We start from the raw sequence: 13,844 nt of genomic DNA, 5'->3' as shown, positions 1-13,844 counted from the left end.
AGAGGCCAGTGACCAGCCTAAAAATGGAGAATCAGCTGTCCCTCAAACAGAGGGCCCTGAGTTAAGCTGCCAGACTCCAGCCTGGGCAGAGACAGCACTCCCCACCTGAGGTGGTACCTGTTCCAGGTAGGATCATCTGCCTGGAGCACAAACAGTGAGCACCCAGAGGCAGGAGACCTGGGTTCTAGCCCCAGCTCTCCTAACAGCTCTGTTGAATTTCTGAACTGTGTGTGGAATGTGTGTTCTAACCCAGCCCTCAGGAAAGCAGTGGTTTGGGTGGGATGCTGTGTGTAGAGCTAGGGGGAGTGGGCAAAAAGACACACTGGACCCGGAGAAGTGACAGTCCCTTTCCCTCCCCTCAGGGTGGCAGGGCCTGGACTGCACCCTGCCGTGTCCCAGTGGGACATGGGGCCTGAACTGCAACGAGAGCTGCACCTGTGCCAATGGGGCAGCCTGCAGCCCCATAGATGGCTCCTGTTCCTGCACCCCTGGCTGGCTGGGAGACACCTGTGAGCTGCCTTGCCCGGTGAGTGCCAGGGTGGGGAGGGACAGGTTGGGCTTAGCATTCTCTCACGCCCTTTCCCTGGTGTTAGTTTGTCCACAAGAGTGCACAGAGAAAAGCACTAAGCTAGGTGATGGGACACTTAGATTTAGGTTACAGTCCTAGTCCTAACTTCTCTGTGGCTATTTTACTACTTTGGCCCTCATCCCTCTCATCTATAAAATGGCAAATACTTGGCAGATGTGGTGACATGGCATCACTTTTCCCGTGTTGCTCTTGGTAAACACTATTGACTGGCACTCGAGCTCAAATGCAGCTTCAGATTCCTTCACAACCCAGTGCTATAAGACAACCCTTACTAATCCACGAGACTTGCCATTCCTTGGTAGATAATGTCTGAGCTTCCTTCTGGTTCCAACAGTCTGTACTTTTATGATCAGAGTGTGTGGCGACTAAAGCAAGCACTGTTCAACAATAACCACCCAGACTTAATCACTGGATCTTATAGGTCTGAGATACAAATAAGTTAAACCCATTGATATATTGTTGGATAAGTGAGCAATGCACTCCTTAATGAGTAATTTGGAGTCCTGCAATCCTGAGTTCAAATCTTGGCTTTGTCACATCCTTTGTAACCTTGAGCATGTTACTTCACCTCTCTAACCTTGTTTCTCATCTTTAAAGTGGGAATATAATGGAATCATATCATGGAATTGCTGTGAGGATTAAGAAAAATGAGGTATATGAGGCTTTTGATACCTAATGAGCATATAAGAATTGGTGACTACCTTCTTCCCCAGCAACAAATAATAAATCATAGTCATTCCTCACATGTGATCAATGTGTTACAATTTGCAAAGTGCACTTTCATTTACAATTTTAGTTAATGATCATTACAGGCCTTTGAGCTTGACCACCGAAAAGTACAGCAGGAGTATCACCCTCCCTCCCAACCTCATACTCCTGTTAATGCAGCCAAATAATTCTTCAGAGTGTCTTCATGGCTGTGTTGATTCCCACTTACAAAACGTGTCCCCATTGTGCCCCAGCCCCAGTCTCCCTACATCCCTGTGGGGTTCTGGCTCAGTTTTGTCATCCAGATCCAGTAGATCTCACTGGACCCTCCGAAAGTAAAAATTAAAGAAAAGATCCATAGAAGTAACACAAACCTCTGGAAGTTTGGGTCTGATCATTTTTCTCTCCCTGTCTTCTCCACAGGATGGCACATTTGGGCTGAACTGCAGTGAACACTGTGACTGCAGCCATGCTGATGGATGTGACCCTGTCACAGGCCACTGCTGCTGCCTGGCCGGATGGACAGGTAACCTTCCCTTGCTGTGCCACCACCCAGGTACTGTGAAACTGGGTTCTTGGTATTCTACTTCTCTTGACCGTTCTTTCTTCTTCAATACCTTTCTTCTTGATCCCTGAATATGCATCTTTCCCTTTATCTGCTCTGGGTTCCAGTTCTCCATTCCATTTAATTCAAGTATTTATTGAATATCTATTAGGTATAAGCTCTGTCCAAGGCACTGGAGTCCAGTAGGTCAAAAGCTGACATATGGTGGGTCTAAGTGCTCAATCTAGAGAATATGATGGAGAAGGGGACAAGGGTCTTTCTCCTTAGTCCAGTCTCAGAATTCTGCTCCTTATATCTATCCTGTCAGCCTGCCTCCTAATACAAGGTGAATCCATCTACTTCTCTCCATCCCACTGCCACCACACGGTCTGCTGGGCACCATCCCGCATCTGGCACTGCCTTGGACTCCGATCTTGCCCGGCTGCATTCATTCTGCACCTGGTGGCCAGAGTCAACTTTTCAAACTCAGACCTGCCATTTCAGTCTCTGTTCAGAATGCCTCAATGGCTTCCCACGACTCTTATATAAAACTTTAAATCCTTACCATGGCCCAGGGCCCATGGGATCTGGCTCTGCCTGACTCCTCCACCTCGCTCTGCTCACTCTGTGGCTCACTACATTCCAGCCACCAGGGCCACAGTCTGCTGCTTCAGGGAGCCAACCACCTTCCTGACTCCAGGCCGTTGTACATGCCATTCCCTCTGCCTGGATCATTTCCTTCCCTTTTTCACCTGATAACTCCTTGTCTACCAGATTTCAATGTAAAGCTTTCTTCCTCTAGGAAGGCACTGCCCCGCTATGATACCTACCCCCCACCTGACCAAGACAAAAGCATCCCCTTTATTAATTCTTCTACCCTACATTTTTCCTATTGTGGTACTTAAATCAGAGTTCAATGATAATTGTGGTAACTGTTTATCATCTGCCTCCCTAATGTGGCCATCAGCTCTATGGAGGCATATGCCTTATTCACCATTGTATCCACTGCCTGCCACAGAGATATGGATAACATGGTTGTTAAGAACCCAGCTCTAGAGCCAGACTGCTGGGGTTTATGACCTTGGGCAAGTTGTCTAACCTCTCAGGGCCTGAACTCTCCATCCCTAAAATACAGATAATTATCCTTGCAACTACAGGGTTGTTTTGAAGCTTAAATGAGTTACTACCTATAAAGTGCTAATAGTGCCTGGCACATAGTAAGTGCTCAGTAAAAGTAGGCCATGAACACAGGAAGTGCTTAATAAGCATTTCAGGAGTGAACTTACTAGCCAGTCCCAAGGTGATGAGCAGCAAAGAGAAAAAAATAATAGTCATTTCTGGCAGTGTAGATTATCAGATTAATAATTAACACCAGGTTGCTGCACAGCCTGTGTTCATAACCAGAAAGTTTCTAAGCAGCCAAGAGCCAGGGACATTGCTTCCTCTGCAGTATCTCTGGTCTGGCTTCCCCTGCCCTGCTGGCTCCTGCCCCTCAGTAAAGAATAAGGCTCCACCCTGGTCACTGGCACCCTAGAATCTCAGCAGAAGCCAAGTGGAAATCAACTTTAATTTTTCATTGCCTTAATTTTGAGTGAGCCGATTAAGATTTTAATGACATCTAGTGCTTAAAAATTCTGTCTTTGGTGAACAATCTTTCAGCAAGGCCTCTGCTGTTCTAAACCTAATTTCCCCAAATGTGGTCCTGAAGTCTTTTCAAAGAAGCAATTGATGTCCTGAGGTTTGTCATGTAGAAGGGGGCCAATGAGAGACAGAGATGGGCCTCCCACTGAGCCCTCCCCACTCACCTCTGCCTCAAGAAAAATCTGTGCCTAATCTCCCAGTCCCTGGCACATTGCTCATTCCTTGGCTCGGCACAGGTTTGGGGCTGCCCGGAGATGTGCTCATGTCTTCCCTTTACCCTCATAAGCCATAGGCTTACTGATAACTGGCATTTTGTCTTATTCATCTTGCCCTGCACATAATATGTGCTTATTAAATGTTTATTGAAATAAACTGGAAGAAGTTGGCCTATAACCATTCATGATTTTTCCCCTTAAAGTGGGGGAGACTTTATCTCCTCCAACCTTCTCATGCCACAGATAAGGAAAAGGAGTTGTCTGGGGTCTCAGGACATTGGGGCCAATAGGATGAGAGACTCAGGATTGTATCTTAAGGGGGAACCATTTATTCAATCAACTAGCATTTATTGACTCAAGCAATTACCAAACTCAGCAGTAAATGGTAAAAAGCAAAAGTTTCTGAGTACCTACTGTGTGCCAAACACTGTGCTGGGCACCAAAGATGCAAAAATGACCAAGATGGCATCCTGTCCATGAGGAGCACCTAGGTAAGCAAAGTCAGAAGTGTCAGTAAGCCATGGTCCCTGTCTTCACATTGCTGGCAGGGGAAACAGGACTCATGTGTATGAAGCTTTCAAGTAACAGGTACAGACAAAGCTGTATGCTGCTGGTTATCAAAGAGATGCTTGTCTCCCTGGGCAGACATCCAAGAAAGCTTCCTGGGGAAGGAATGGACCCTGAAGGACCTGAAACGGACCCTGAAGGATATGGGATGCTGAGTGGCTACTGGCTTCATTGCATGAACCAGAGATCATCATGTATGGATCCCTAGCCTAGGTTTACCCACCAATATAGATGTGGGGGTGGGGAAGATTCCTGAAAAATAAAGTAAGGGGATTCCCTAGAGTAAGAAAGGAAAGGACCTCTGAGGGAGACTATCCCTATCCAACTGTGGGGAAAACTGGGGCCCAGGAAGGTAACTGAAGCTGCTTCTTCAGAAACTATAGCTGGGAGCCTCCCACAAGGCCAAGGCCAGCCCCTTTGATCGTATCAGTAAGTCGCTTCTGGAACTGGGCACTCCGTATGGGGAAATCCTTGACCCTTCTTTCCACTTAGATCCCATGTCTTAAGCTCCAAGAAGGTCTTGGGACATATAGAACCACCACAAACAGGAGCCCCAATCCCACGGAAACAGGCCCAGAATATAATAACTGCCAAGTCCTAGAACCCAGTGGGACTTTGCAGACACTTACAGTCTGAGAATAAACATGGTACACTCATGGTTCTCAATCTCCATAAACGAGGACCGCTTGTGACATGAAAACACTAAGGATTCCACAATGAGAGTAGCTATACTTTTAATGGCCATTGGCTAGGATAAACACAATAGCAACCAGCTGCCATGAATTCAGTGGTGCTTTCACATCTGTGTTTTATGAACACAGTAATACCTATAGTTTCAGGAAAGAGCAGTGTCTATGTGTGACACATGTGCCTTGGTCAGCTGGCAGAGTGCTTGGTGTGCAGTGGAATTGGAGGCCCTGTAGGCAGCAAAGCTCCACCTCAGTGCAAGGAACAGTCCCTAGGCCTGTGGTCTGAATCCTGGGTTTCCAACAACCACAGGCAAAAGAAGTCCTAGGCTGGTGCAGTGGCTCATGACTGTAATCCCAGAACTTTGGGAGGCTGGGGTGGGCAGATCACTTGAGATCAGAAGTTTAAGACCAGCCTGGCCAACATGGAGGAACCCCGTCTCTAGTAAAAATACAAAAGCTAGCCAGCTGTGGTGGCTCACACCTATAATCCCAGCTACTCGGGAGGCTGAGGCAGGAGAATTGCTTGAACTTGGGATGCAGAGAGTGCTGTGAGCTGAGATCATGCCACTGCACTCCCACCTGGGTGACTGCACTCCCACCTGGGTGACTGTACTCCCACCTGGGTGATAGAGTGAGACCCCGTCTCAAAAAAAAAAAAAAAGCCTTATGGCAGATCACAGCTTTGTTATGCCCAGGAAAAGGAGAAACTTGAAGATGGATCCAAAACTTTGAACAGTTTTATGGTTTCCACTTTCCCAAACTCCCTTTAGTCAATCTATGATGCCTGTCCAGGGTTCACCTCTTGGGCACCTGAAACACCACTGGGAGAGACCCCTGTCAATGGGTAAAATATGGCTGCCAGATCCCATTCCCTGGGGAGGAAACCACTTGCCCCCCCGCCCACCCCCCACCTACCCACCTGCAACCATCTCCCAGAGAGTGGCATCTGAAGCCTCTACCCTACTGCAAAACTGAGACACTACAGGGAGGGAGCGCAGATGCTGGGCTAGACTGAGGAACAGGAGGATGAGTAAAGCCTGTTGCATGCCCCTCCCTCTCCCCTCTCCAGTGGTTCCACCCTCCCTCCCCTCTCCTCGACAGCCCAGGTGGGCTTGTACAATTCCAGTCTGCCTCCAAATTGGTCCCACTGCTCTCATGCTGCTGCTAGGGCTGGCTCTGTTCACTGGGCACAAGTGTCTTTCTCCTCTTTCTTTCTCTTTCCCACAATCGCTGTCCTTATAACAAGTTAGACATGATTTTTCAACTAATTCTGCCCCTCTCTGAGCCTCTGATACTCACCTTCTGAAGCCAAGCCAATCTCCTGGGCTCATATGTTCCATTTCTCTAATGCATGTCAGAATGGAAGCCTTTCTGCCTGGGAAGAAAACCTACCCCAGAGTTGGGGCATCCAGCCTCAGGCCTTTTAAACTTCCTTCTTCGCCTTCAGGCTGTAGGGAACCTAACACACATTTCCTCTACCTGAGCCCAAAAAAACTATTATAGACTTTGTTCCTTTTTCTTATTGAGAAATTCCATCCATTCCCCCATAGGCCACTGTCAAACTGAGGTTCACTAAATCAAATTGTTGGGTTACAACTGGCATTTTAAAAACTGAAATAGAATACATCATAGTACAGAGAAAACATCAGAGTCCATCATACATAGTGACAGTAAATGTAATTTTTGCAAAGCACTGGTTTCTATTGTATGTGTGCATGAATGATACACATACTGCGCTGAGGAGTCTGGTCAGAAGAATCTGCAGAGACCCCACCTACTCTCTGAGCCCCTCCCTGGGTGGGCTGGCAGGGACCCAGCAGCACCAGTAGCTCCTGGGCTAATGTGCGTGGGCATATGGCTCACTCCCAGCTGGCACTTACTTGCCCATAGTTGGTTTCTCCTGGTCCTGTTCTTGAATGCCATACAGAAGAGGCCCTTGTGATCTGGTCCCTTCTTACTCCCACAATCTCATCTCTTGCCGTACCCCATTTTGCACTTTGTGGTTCAACCACACTCACTATTTGCAATTTCTTTCAAGACATGATTCTTTCTCCTGCCTCCTGCTCTTTGTACATACAATTTCATTTGCTTGGTCAATTCCTCCTTGACTTTTAAACTCTGGACATCACTTCTTCCTGAAAATCCTCCATGACCAGCCAAGCCTCAGCTGAGTTTCTCCTCTACATTCCTGGATGCACTATGCTGCCTCTACCTCTTCATACTGCACTGTCCCCCTTCCCTCCATTTTTCCCTCTGCCCTCACCTCTCTTACCACTGACCTGAGTCTGCCTCTGGCCCACAGGCATCCGCTGTGACAGCACGTGTCCATCTGGCCGCTGGGGCCCCAACTGCTCTGTCTCCTGCAGCTGTGAGAATGGAGGCTCCTGCTCCCCAGAGGATGGAAGCTGCGAGTGTGCCCCTGGCTTCCGAGGACCCTTATGCCAGAGAAGTAAGGCTGATCCCCTGACCCCGAAAAATTCAGAGGGCTCATCCTCCCTAGCCCTCCCAACTAGAACTAGCCCTGGCCTGACAGAGGCTGGGCTCTTAAATCAGCCCCCATCTCTTCCTTCCCTCTAGTCTCCTCTCTCTGCACTGGCTGCTCTGTCCCCAGGTTTGGGGCCCAGCCCAGCTACTCAGTGGAAACAGGGCCACACCACAGCTCTTCTCTGCAGAAAGGGATGCACCCTCCAAGATGCGGGAAGGATGCAGGTCTCCCTATGTTTTTGAGAAGTGTGGAACAGGAAGGGTAGCTAGGCTGGCTGGGGTCTATTGGGCTGCTGACCACCATCTTCCCTTTACCCTCAGTCTGTGACCCTGGGTTCTACGGCCACAGCTGCGCCCAGCCATGCCCCCTCTGTGTGCACAGCAGCGGGCCCTGCCACCATGTCAGCGGCATCTGTGAGTGCCTCCCAGGATTCTCTGGAGCTCTCTGCAACCAAGGTACTGTCTCCAGTAGGATGGTACAGGGCAGGGAGGTGAGAGGTTCTGGAAGGAAAGTGGCAGGGAAGGAAGGGCTTAGGGATTTTCATCATACTCTGTAAAGGTAGCTCCTTCCCTCTTCAGGACTTGGGCTGCCTTTATGAGAACTGCCCCACATGGCATGAGACAAAGGCCCTAACGCAGTTAACAGGCTCAGAGGTGAAATGCTTTATCTGTGATATCGTAGCTAGCAAGTGGCAGAAACAAATTCTGATTCCAATATGCATGCTAAAGGGATGAAAAGTGACTTAAGCATAGAGGAGATCTACATCAGAAGTGGCACCATGTGGTCTGTGCCGAGTGCCAAAGGTAAAGGGCAGAGAATGCTGTGGGAGTGCAGAGGAGTTGGCTCTGGCTTGGGCTGGAGATGGCAACTTCCAAGCCCTTCTCCGTGTCATATTCAGGCCACCATCCCTAATCCCTCCCCACATGCTTTCCTAATTTGACCTCAGAATCCTTCACAATACCAACTCCAAGAACTGCTACCACTCAGCAGGAGTTGAAAAGCAATATAAAGCTTATTTGCATTGGTGTTCTGCCCTGCCAGTTCTGTGTGGGGGAAAAACCCTGATCTGTAACATCTGCAGATTTTAAAAATATAAATATTCCTACCATGGCTGATTTCAAGGTACCAATGATTTAACATCATTCACAAAATTCCCAAATATTGAACAACCAGTGAGAAGGTGGGAGCTGCCTCCACACATCATTGCCTATTGCCATCCCTGGCTTTCTTAGGACGAGACAGTATAGATTTGGGGGAAGGCTCCATGGACCATGCAGGACTTCAGCTGGGCCTTAGCTTGAAAGGTGGAAAAGGAAGAAAAGCATTCTGTGTAGAGGAAGCAGCTTAGGCAAAGCATAGAGACATGGGCATGCTACAGGGAACAGCTGATGGATATGGTAGCTGGGGGTGGGCAATGGGGGTTAGAAGGTAGGCTGAGGCCTTCAGAACAGGTTTGAACACAAGGTTACAGAACTTGCACTCTGTTAAACTTAGGACTAAAAGCAACTTCAAGGTCATCTATGCAAGAAATCTCATCTGGACTCTGCTTAAATACTTCTGTTGACTGAGCGCTCACTACCTCCCAGGGGAACCCATTCTTTTGATGAATAATCACTACTGAGCTGGGCTATTTTTGCAAGTGTGTGGGCTGTTAATATGTTTGAGTAGAAAGTTTACTACATGATGCTTTGAGGTCCTGAGAAGTTTGAGCCCCAGGGAAACATATGTGACAGTTTCATTTACTTGCAGCCCTCCTAGGATGGTTTAATCATAACCTGACATGTCGAAGTTTACTTATTAAACATAGGAGACTCGGCCATCAATACAGATAGTCTAGGTCTAAATTAGGACCCATGCAGCCCGAGGAGTAACTCTCAGATGCTGCGTTGTCTGATTTATCGCCCACTGGCCTAATGAGTATTTCCCACATATAGATCTAATAGAGTTTGCTATTAATGGCAACTGCCCTGGTTAAGTCTCAAACCTTGTAAAAAATTGAACTGACACTTTCTAATGACTGGCTTTCCAGCGAGTTACAAATTATAGACACTGCTTATGCAGAATCATTAAACATAGATTAAATCTAACCAGATGTTTTCTTTTCACCAGCCCCCCTTCTGTCCACTGCCCCTCTCTTTGCCTTACTCTTGATTCAGCTAAGAAGTCAACCAATTAATGGATTAGATTGATCGTATTAGCAGTTCTGTGGGTAAATTTCTTGGCCTCATATATGTGAGAAAGACTTCAAAGATAAGACTGTCTTGTTAGAGAAGCTCAGAGTTCGTTTTGCAGGTAGGGTAGGGGGAGCAGCACTGACACCCTACTCCCCACAGAGGGCCAGGACTTGGGGTTGGGTTCCCCAAATCAAGTACCTCCCAGAGGTAGGAAAGAGGCTGGGCAGCCTGCTTTTCAAAAAGCTGGAGCTTGAGCTGCAAACAGGTGAGATGCATGTCACCCTCTTGGCAACAGAACTTCCTGGAAGGGAACTAAGGTTTCTGCCGGGGAAGCACAGGGCCCCAAATCAGCCAGCCTGCCACAGCTACTAACCATGGCCCTAGGACAGTTGGTGAGGGCTCCCATTCCCACCTCAAAGATGAGGAAACACAGACTAGGACAGGTGTTGTGGTTTGCTCAAAGGCACTTAGCCAGCAAGCGGTACAACTTCCTAGTTGTGTGACCTTGGGCAAGTTACTTAACCTGCCTCAGTTTCTCATGTATAAAGCAGAGTTAATGATAGGGCATAATAATGAGACTACATAATAAGAGTATTCCAAGATTAAGTGAACTAAATACAGGCATACCTTGTTTTATTGTGCTTCACAGAAACTGCATCTTCTTGTTTTTTACAAATTAAAGGTTTGGCTGGGTGCAGTGGTTCACATCTGTAATCCCAGCACTTTGGGAGGCCAAGGTGGGTGGACTCCTTGAGGTCAGGAGTTCGAGACCAGCCTGGCCAACATGGTGAAACCGTGTCTCTACTAAAAATACAAAAATTAGCCGGACATGGTGGCGCGTGCCCATAATCCCAGCTCCTGGGGAGGCTGAGGCAGGAGAATCGCTTGAACCTGGGAGGAAGAGGTTGCAGTGAGCCAAGATTGCACCACTGCACTCCAGCCTGGGCAACGTAGTGAGACTCTGTCTCGAAACAAAAAACCAAAGGTTTGTGGCAACCCTGCCTTAAGCAAGCCTGTCGGTGCCATGTTTCCAACACTATGTGTACACTTTGTGTCTGTGTCAGCATTTTTTTTGCAATAAAGTGTTTTTTAATCAAGGCATGTACATTGTTTAGACATAAAGCTATTGCACACTTAATAGAGTACAGTACAATGTAAACATAACTTTTGTATGCTCTGGGAAACCAAAACATTTGTGACTTGCTTTATTGCAATATTCACTTCCAGTGATCTAGAACCAAACCCACATCTCTGAGGTATGCCTGTATTTGTGAAGCACATTGAACAGTGTCTGATGCATTTAAGTGTCATGTATATGTTTGTTGAATACATAAAGAAAACTTGGACCTAAATTCAAGGCTTTGGACTGGAGAGTCTGGTCCACCGTACTGCCTTTATTATTTGTCTCAACTACCACATCATGTCCAGGAGAGGCACTGAGTAGATGCAGATCCTAGCCACTAGTGGCCCACAGTCTGGCTGGGGAAGAACTACCAATATGAGGCAGTGTGGTGTAAAGCAGAGGGTTTCAGCCCAAGATGTGAGAGACCTGGGCCCTGGCGAAGTCATGTATCTTCAAGAATCAACACATTCCCATCATCCTCTGTGCTGCTCTCCAGGATCGACTTTATTTTGTGGCAATGGGAACCCACTGAGGCTCTCTGAGCAGGACATAGGAGTGCCATGAAGAAAGCTGTGCTTTAGAGAGCTCCAGCTGTAGGAAGCAGGTGGGGCATGAATTGCAAGGGGAAATAAAAGGTTAAGTGCTCAACGAATACTCAAGCCTAGTCCTAAAAGAGCTTTGCAGCCTGACTGAGGAAACCAGCTCTTCCTCCAGGGACAAAGGAGTGACTCCTCCAGGAAAGTCTGCGACCAAAATCCTCCAAGTGACTCAAATTGGAAATACCAGTGGTGGAGAGGGCCTTCTGAACTCAGGAGGGCTTTTGTGAGGAGGATGCTGAGCTGAGAGGCTTGAGCAACAGGTCAGAGGAAAGAGGCGGGCAGGGACAGACACTCAGGGCTGGTCCTTTAACAGTCAAACCGCAGGCAGGCCTGCCACACAGCATTTATCCCTCTCTGTCCAGCTGTACACATTCTCTACCCTTGTGGTTGTGGAATCTGTGATGTTGGTGAAAGTAGTAATGGAAGCAGAAGGCTGTGGAACAGCACAGGGAGCACTGGACTGTGAGTCCAGAAGTATAGTGCTCAGCCTCCCACTTCTCATCTGTGAGGCCTAAGTCAGGTGATTCTACCTCCATGGGCCTCAGGCTGTTCTTAAAGGCAATCATAATAGAGCCTTCTGAAGAATGCAGCTGTAGGCATGAGAGGGGCAACTCATTTATGTGCAAATGGAGAAGGGTGACGAGGGTACCAAGGTGGGCACGGTTTCCATCCAGATCCATGACCCCTGGGTGATCGTGGCTGTGGCTTGGGAACTTCTAGGGATGAGGCTGTGGGTGGAGGTCAGAGGAACACAGGTGGGAGGATGGGTGCCAGGCTGCCCTGTGCCCACAGTGTGTGCTGGAGGACACTTTGGGCAGGACTGTGCCCAGCTTTGCTCCTGTGCCAACAATGGGACCTGCAGCCCTATCGATGGCTCCTGTCAGTGCTTTCCTGGATGGATTGGCAAGGACTGCTCACAGGGTAAGTTGCTACTACCTGGGAATGCCCTTACCTGGAGTCAGGCCCAAAAATTCTCCCTTTCTTGCCCAAAACCTCTCTGTCCTGGTGCCTCCACTTCGAGGGATGAAATCTTCTGCATGTAGGAACAAGCCCCATTTAGCTCTATAGCTAACATGATGGATTATTAGAATTGATCATTGGTATTAACTACTGGTATCAAAGGTATTGATATTGTTGACAGTACCATTAATGCTATGAATTCTGAGGCTCAATACTCCATTAGCACCTGGGCAAGGAGTAGCCCCTGAGTTTGGATGGGAAAGAGGAGGGGCAACGGCATGCTTGAGTTTGGGAGTAGGGAAGTGAGATGAGGCCAGGGCAGCCACTTCAGGAGAGTACGGTGCCCTCTGGGTGGCCCATGTGAATGATGTCCTAGAGGCTGTTCATGTAAAGCGCACCAATCTGATGTGAAGGGAACAGCCTCTCTCCAGAAGCCCCCAAACTAAGGACAGAGACCCTGTGGAGCTCCTTGTCTGATGGGTGAGACCTAGCCAGTACCCTCCGGGAGGTCCTAGTTAGATGGCTGAGGGAATTTCCATTCTGATGAGGAGACATAGGCTCCGCTGTCAGGAGCTCACCAACTGAGAGGAGAGAGCTCCTGCCCTAGGAAAGTCCCCATTCTCGTGGGGAAGCACACACAGTACATACATGGCAAACCACAGTGTTTACCCGCATGCTCCAAATCAGTCCCCTGAGAGGGGAGGCTCAGGGGCCCTCAGAGCCCTGCTGAGTCAGCATCAAACACTTCGAGAGTGGGTAGAGAATCTGGGCTTAATGGGAATCTTGGGTAACTAAGCCAAGAGGTAAGTGCAGGAATTCTGGGAACAATGTGTGAAGCCACTGAAAGCCAGGAAATGTCAGCCAGGTCCATCCTGGCATCTTGGCTCTGACGTGTACTCCCCCTTCTTCTCCCTCTCCACTGCCCCTCTCTGCCTTCCCCTCACCCTCTGCATTTCACCCACATCCCAGCTTGCCCACCCGGGTTCTGGGGCCCTGCCTGCTTCCACACATGCAGCTGCCACAACGGGGCGAGCTGCAGCGCCGAGGACGGGGCCTGCCACTGCACCCCTGGCTGGACTGGACTCTTCTGCACACAGCGTAAGCCCCACCTCCTGGCCTCCCAGCCACTTAGAATCCCATGCTGCGGCCTACTGGCCAGTGTCGGCATTGTCCAGACCAGCAGGGAGGGAAGAAGGAAGGCGGCCCCAGGATTAGTACCTGACTCCTGCCCCCATGAGAACTGAGGAGCTCTGCAGGGGCAGCTCCAGACCTGACTGGATTCAGGGGACTGACAAGCCCAAAGTCCTGGAAGGTCGGGGCTGCAAGGTACCCCAGCAATCACCAAGACCAGACCCTCCTTGGACAGTGGGGCCCAGAGTGGGGAGGAGCAGCCTGTGGCCACACAGGAAGGAGACCCTAGCCTGGCCTGTGGTTCCACATCCCCTCTGTCTTGAAAAGGCAAAGATCATCTAGCCCCTGCCCCTTCAGCATGAAGATCCTGAGCAGGGAGACAGCTCTGGTGCAGGGCCTCACTAGTCTTCATCCCATGC

The 13,844-nt window shown here is 48.9% G+C and overlaps 1 protein-coding gene across 3 annotated transcripts in view; it reads left to right on the top strand.

Moving 5' to 3' along the window:
• Positions 1–13,844, top strand: part of MEGF11 (multiple EGF like domains 11) — a 383,043-nt gene that overhangs the window by 348,083 nt on the left and 21,116 nt on the right. For all 3 annotated transcript variants that reach the window (XM_077939610.1, XM_028851053.2, XM_077939611.1), the window contains 6 exons: positions 363–526; positions 1,721–1,823; positions 7,256–7,402; positions 7,759–7,893; positions 12,127–12,255; positions 13,264–13,392. In XM_077939610.1, the coding sequence (XP_077795736.1) occupies positions 363–526; positions 1,721–1,823; positions 7,256–7,402; positions 7,759–7,893; positions 12,127–12,255; positions 13,264–13,392 (807 nt within the window). The remainder of the gene's footprint in view (positions 1–362; positions 527–1,720; positions 1,824–7,255; positions 7,403–7,758; positions 7,894–12,126; positions 12,256–13,263; positions 13,393–13,844) is intronic.

This window comes from Macaca mulatta, chromosome 7, assembly GCF_049350105.2.
Source record: "Macaca mulatta isolate MMU2019108-1 chromosome 7, T2T-MMU8v2.0, whole genome shotgun sequence".
Taxonomy (NCBI): Eukaryota; Metazoa; Chordata; class Mammalia; order Primates; family Cercopithecidae; genus Macaca; species Macaca mulatta.
The sequence above is the reverse complement of the archived record's forward strand: the minus strand, read 5'-3'. Positions and strand labels throughout refer to the sequence as shown.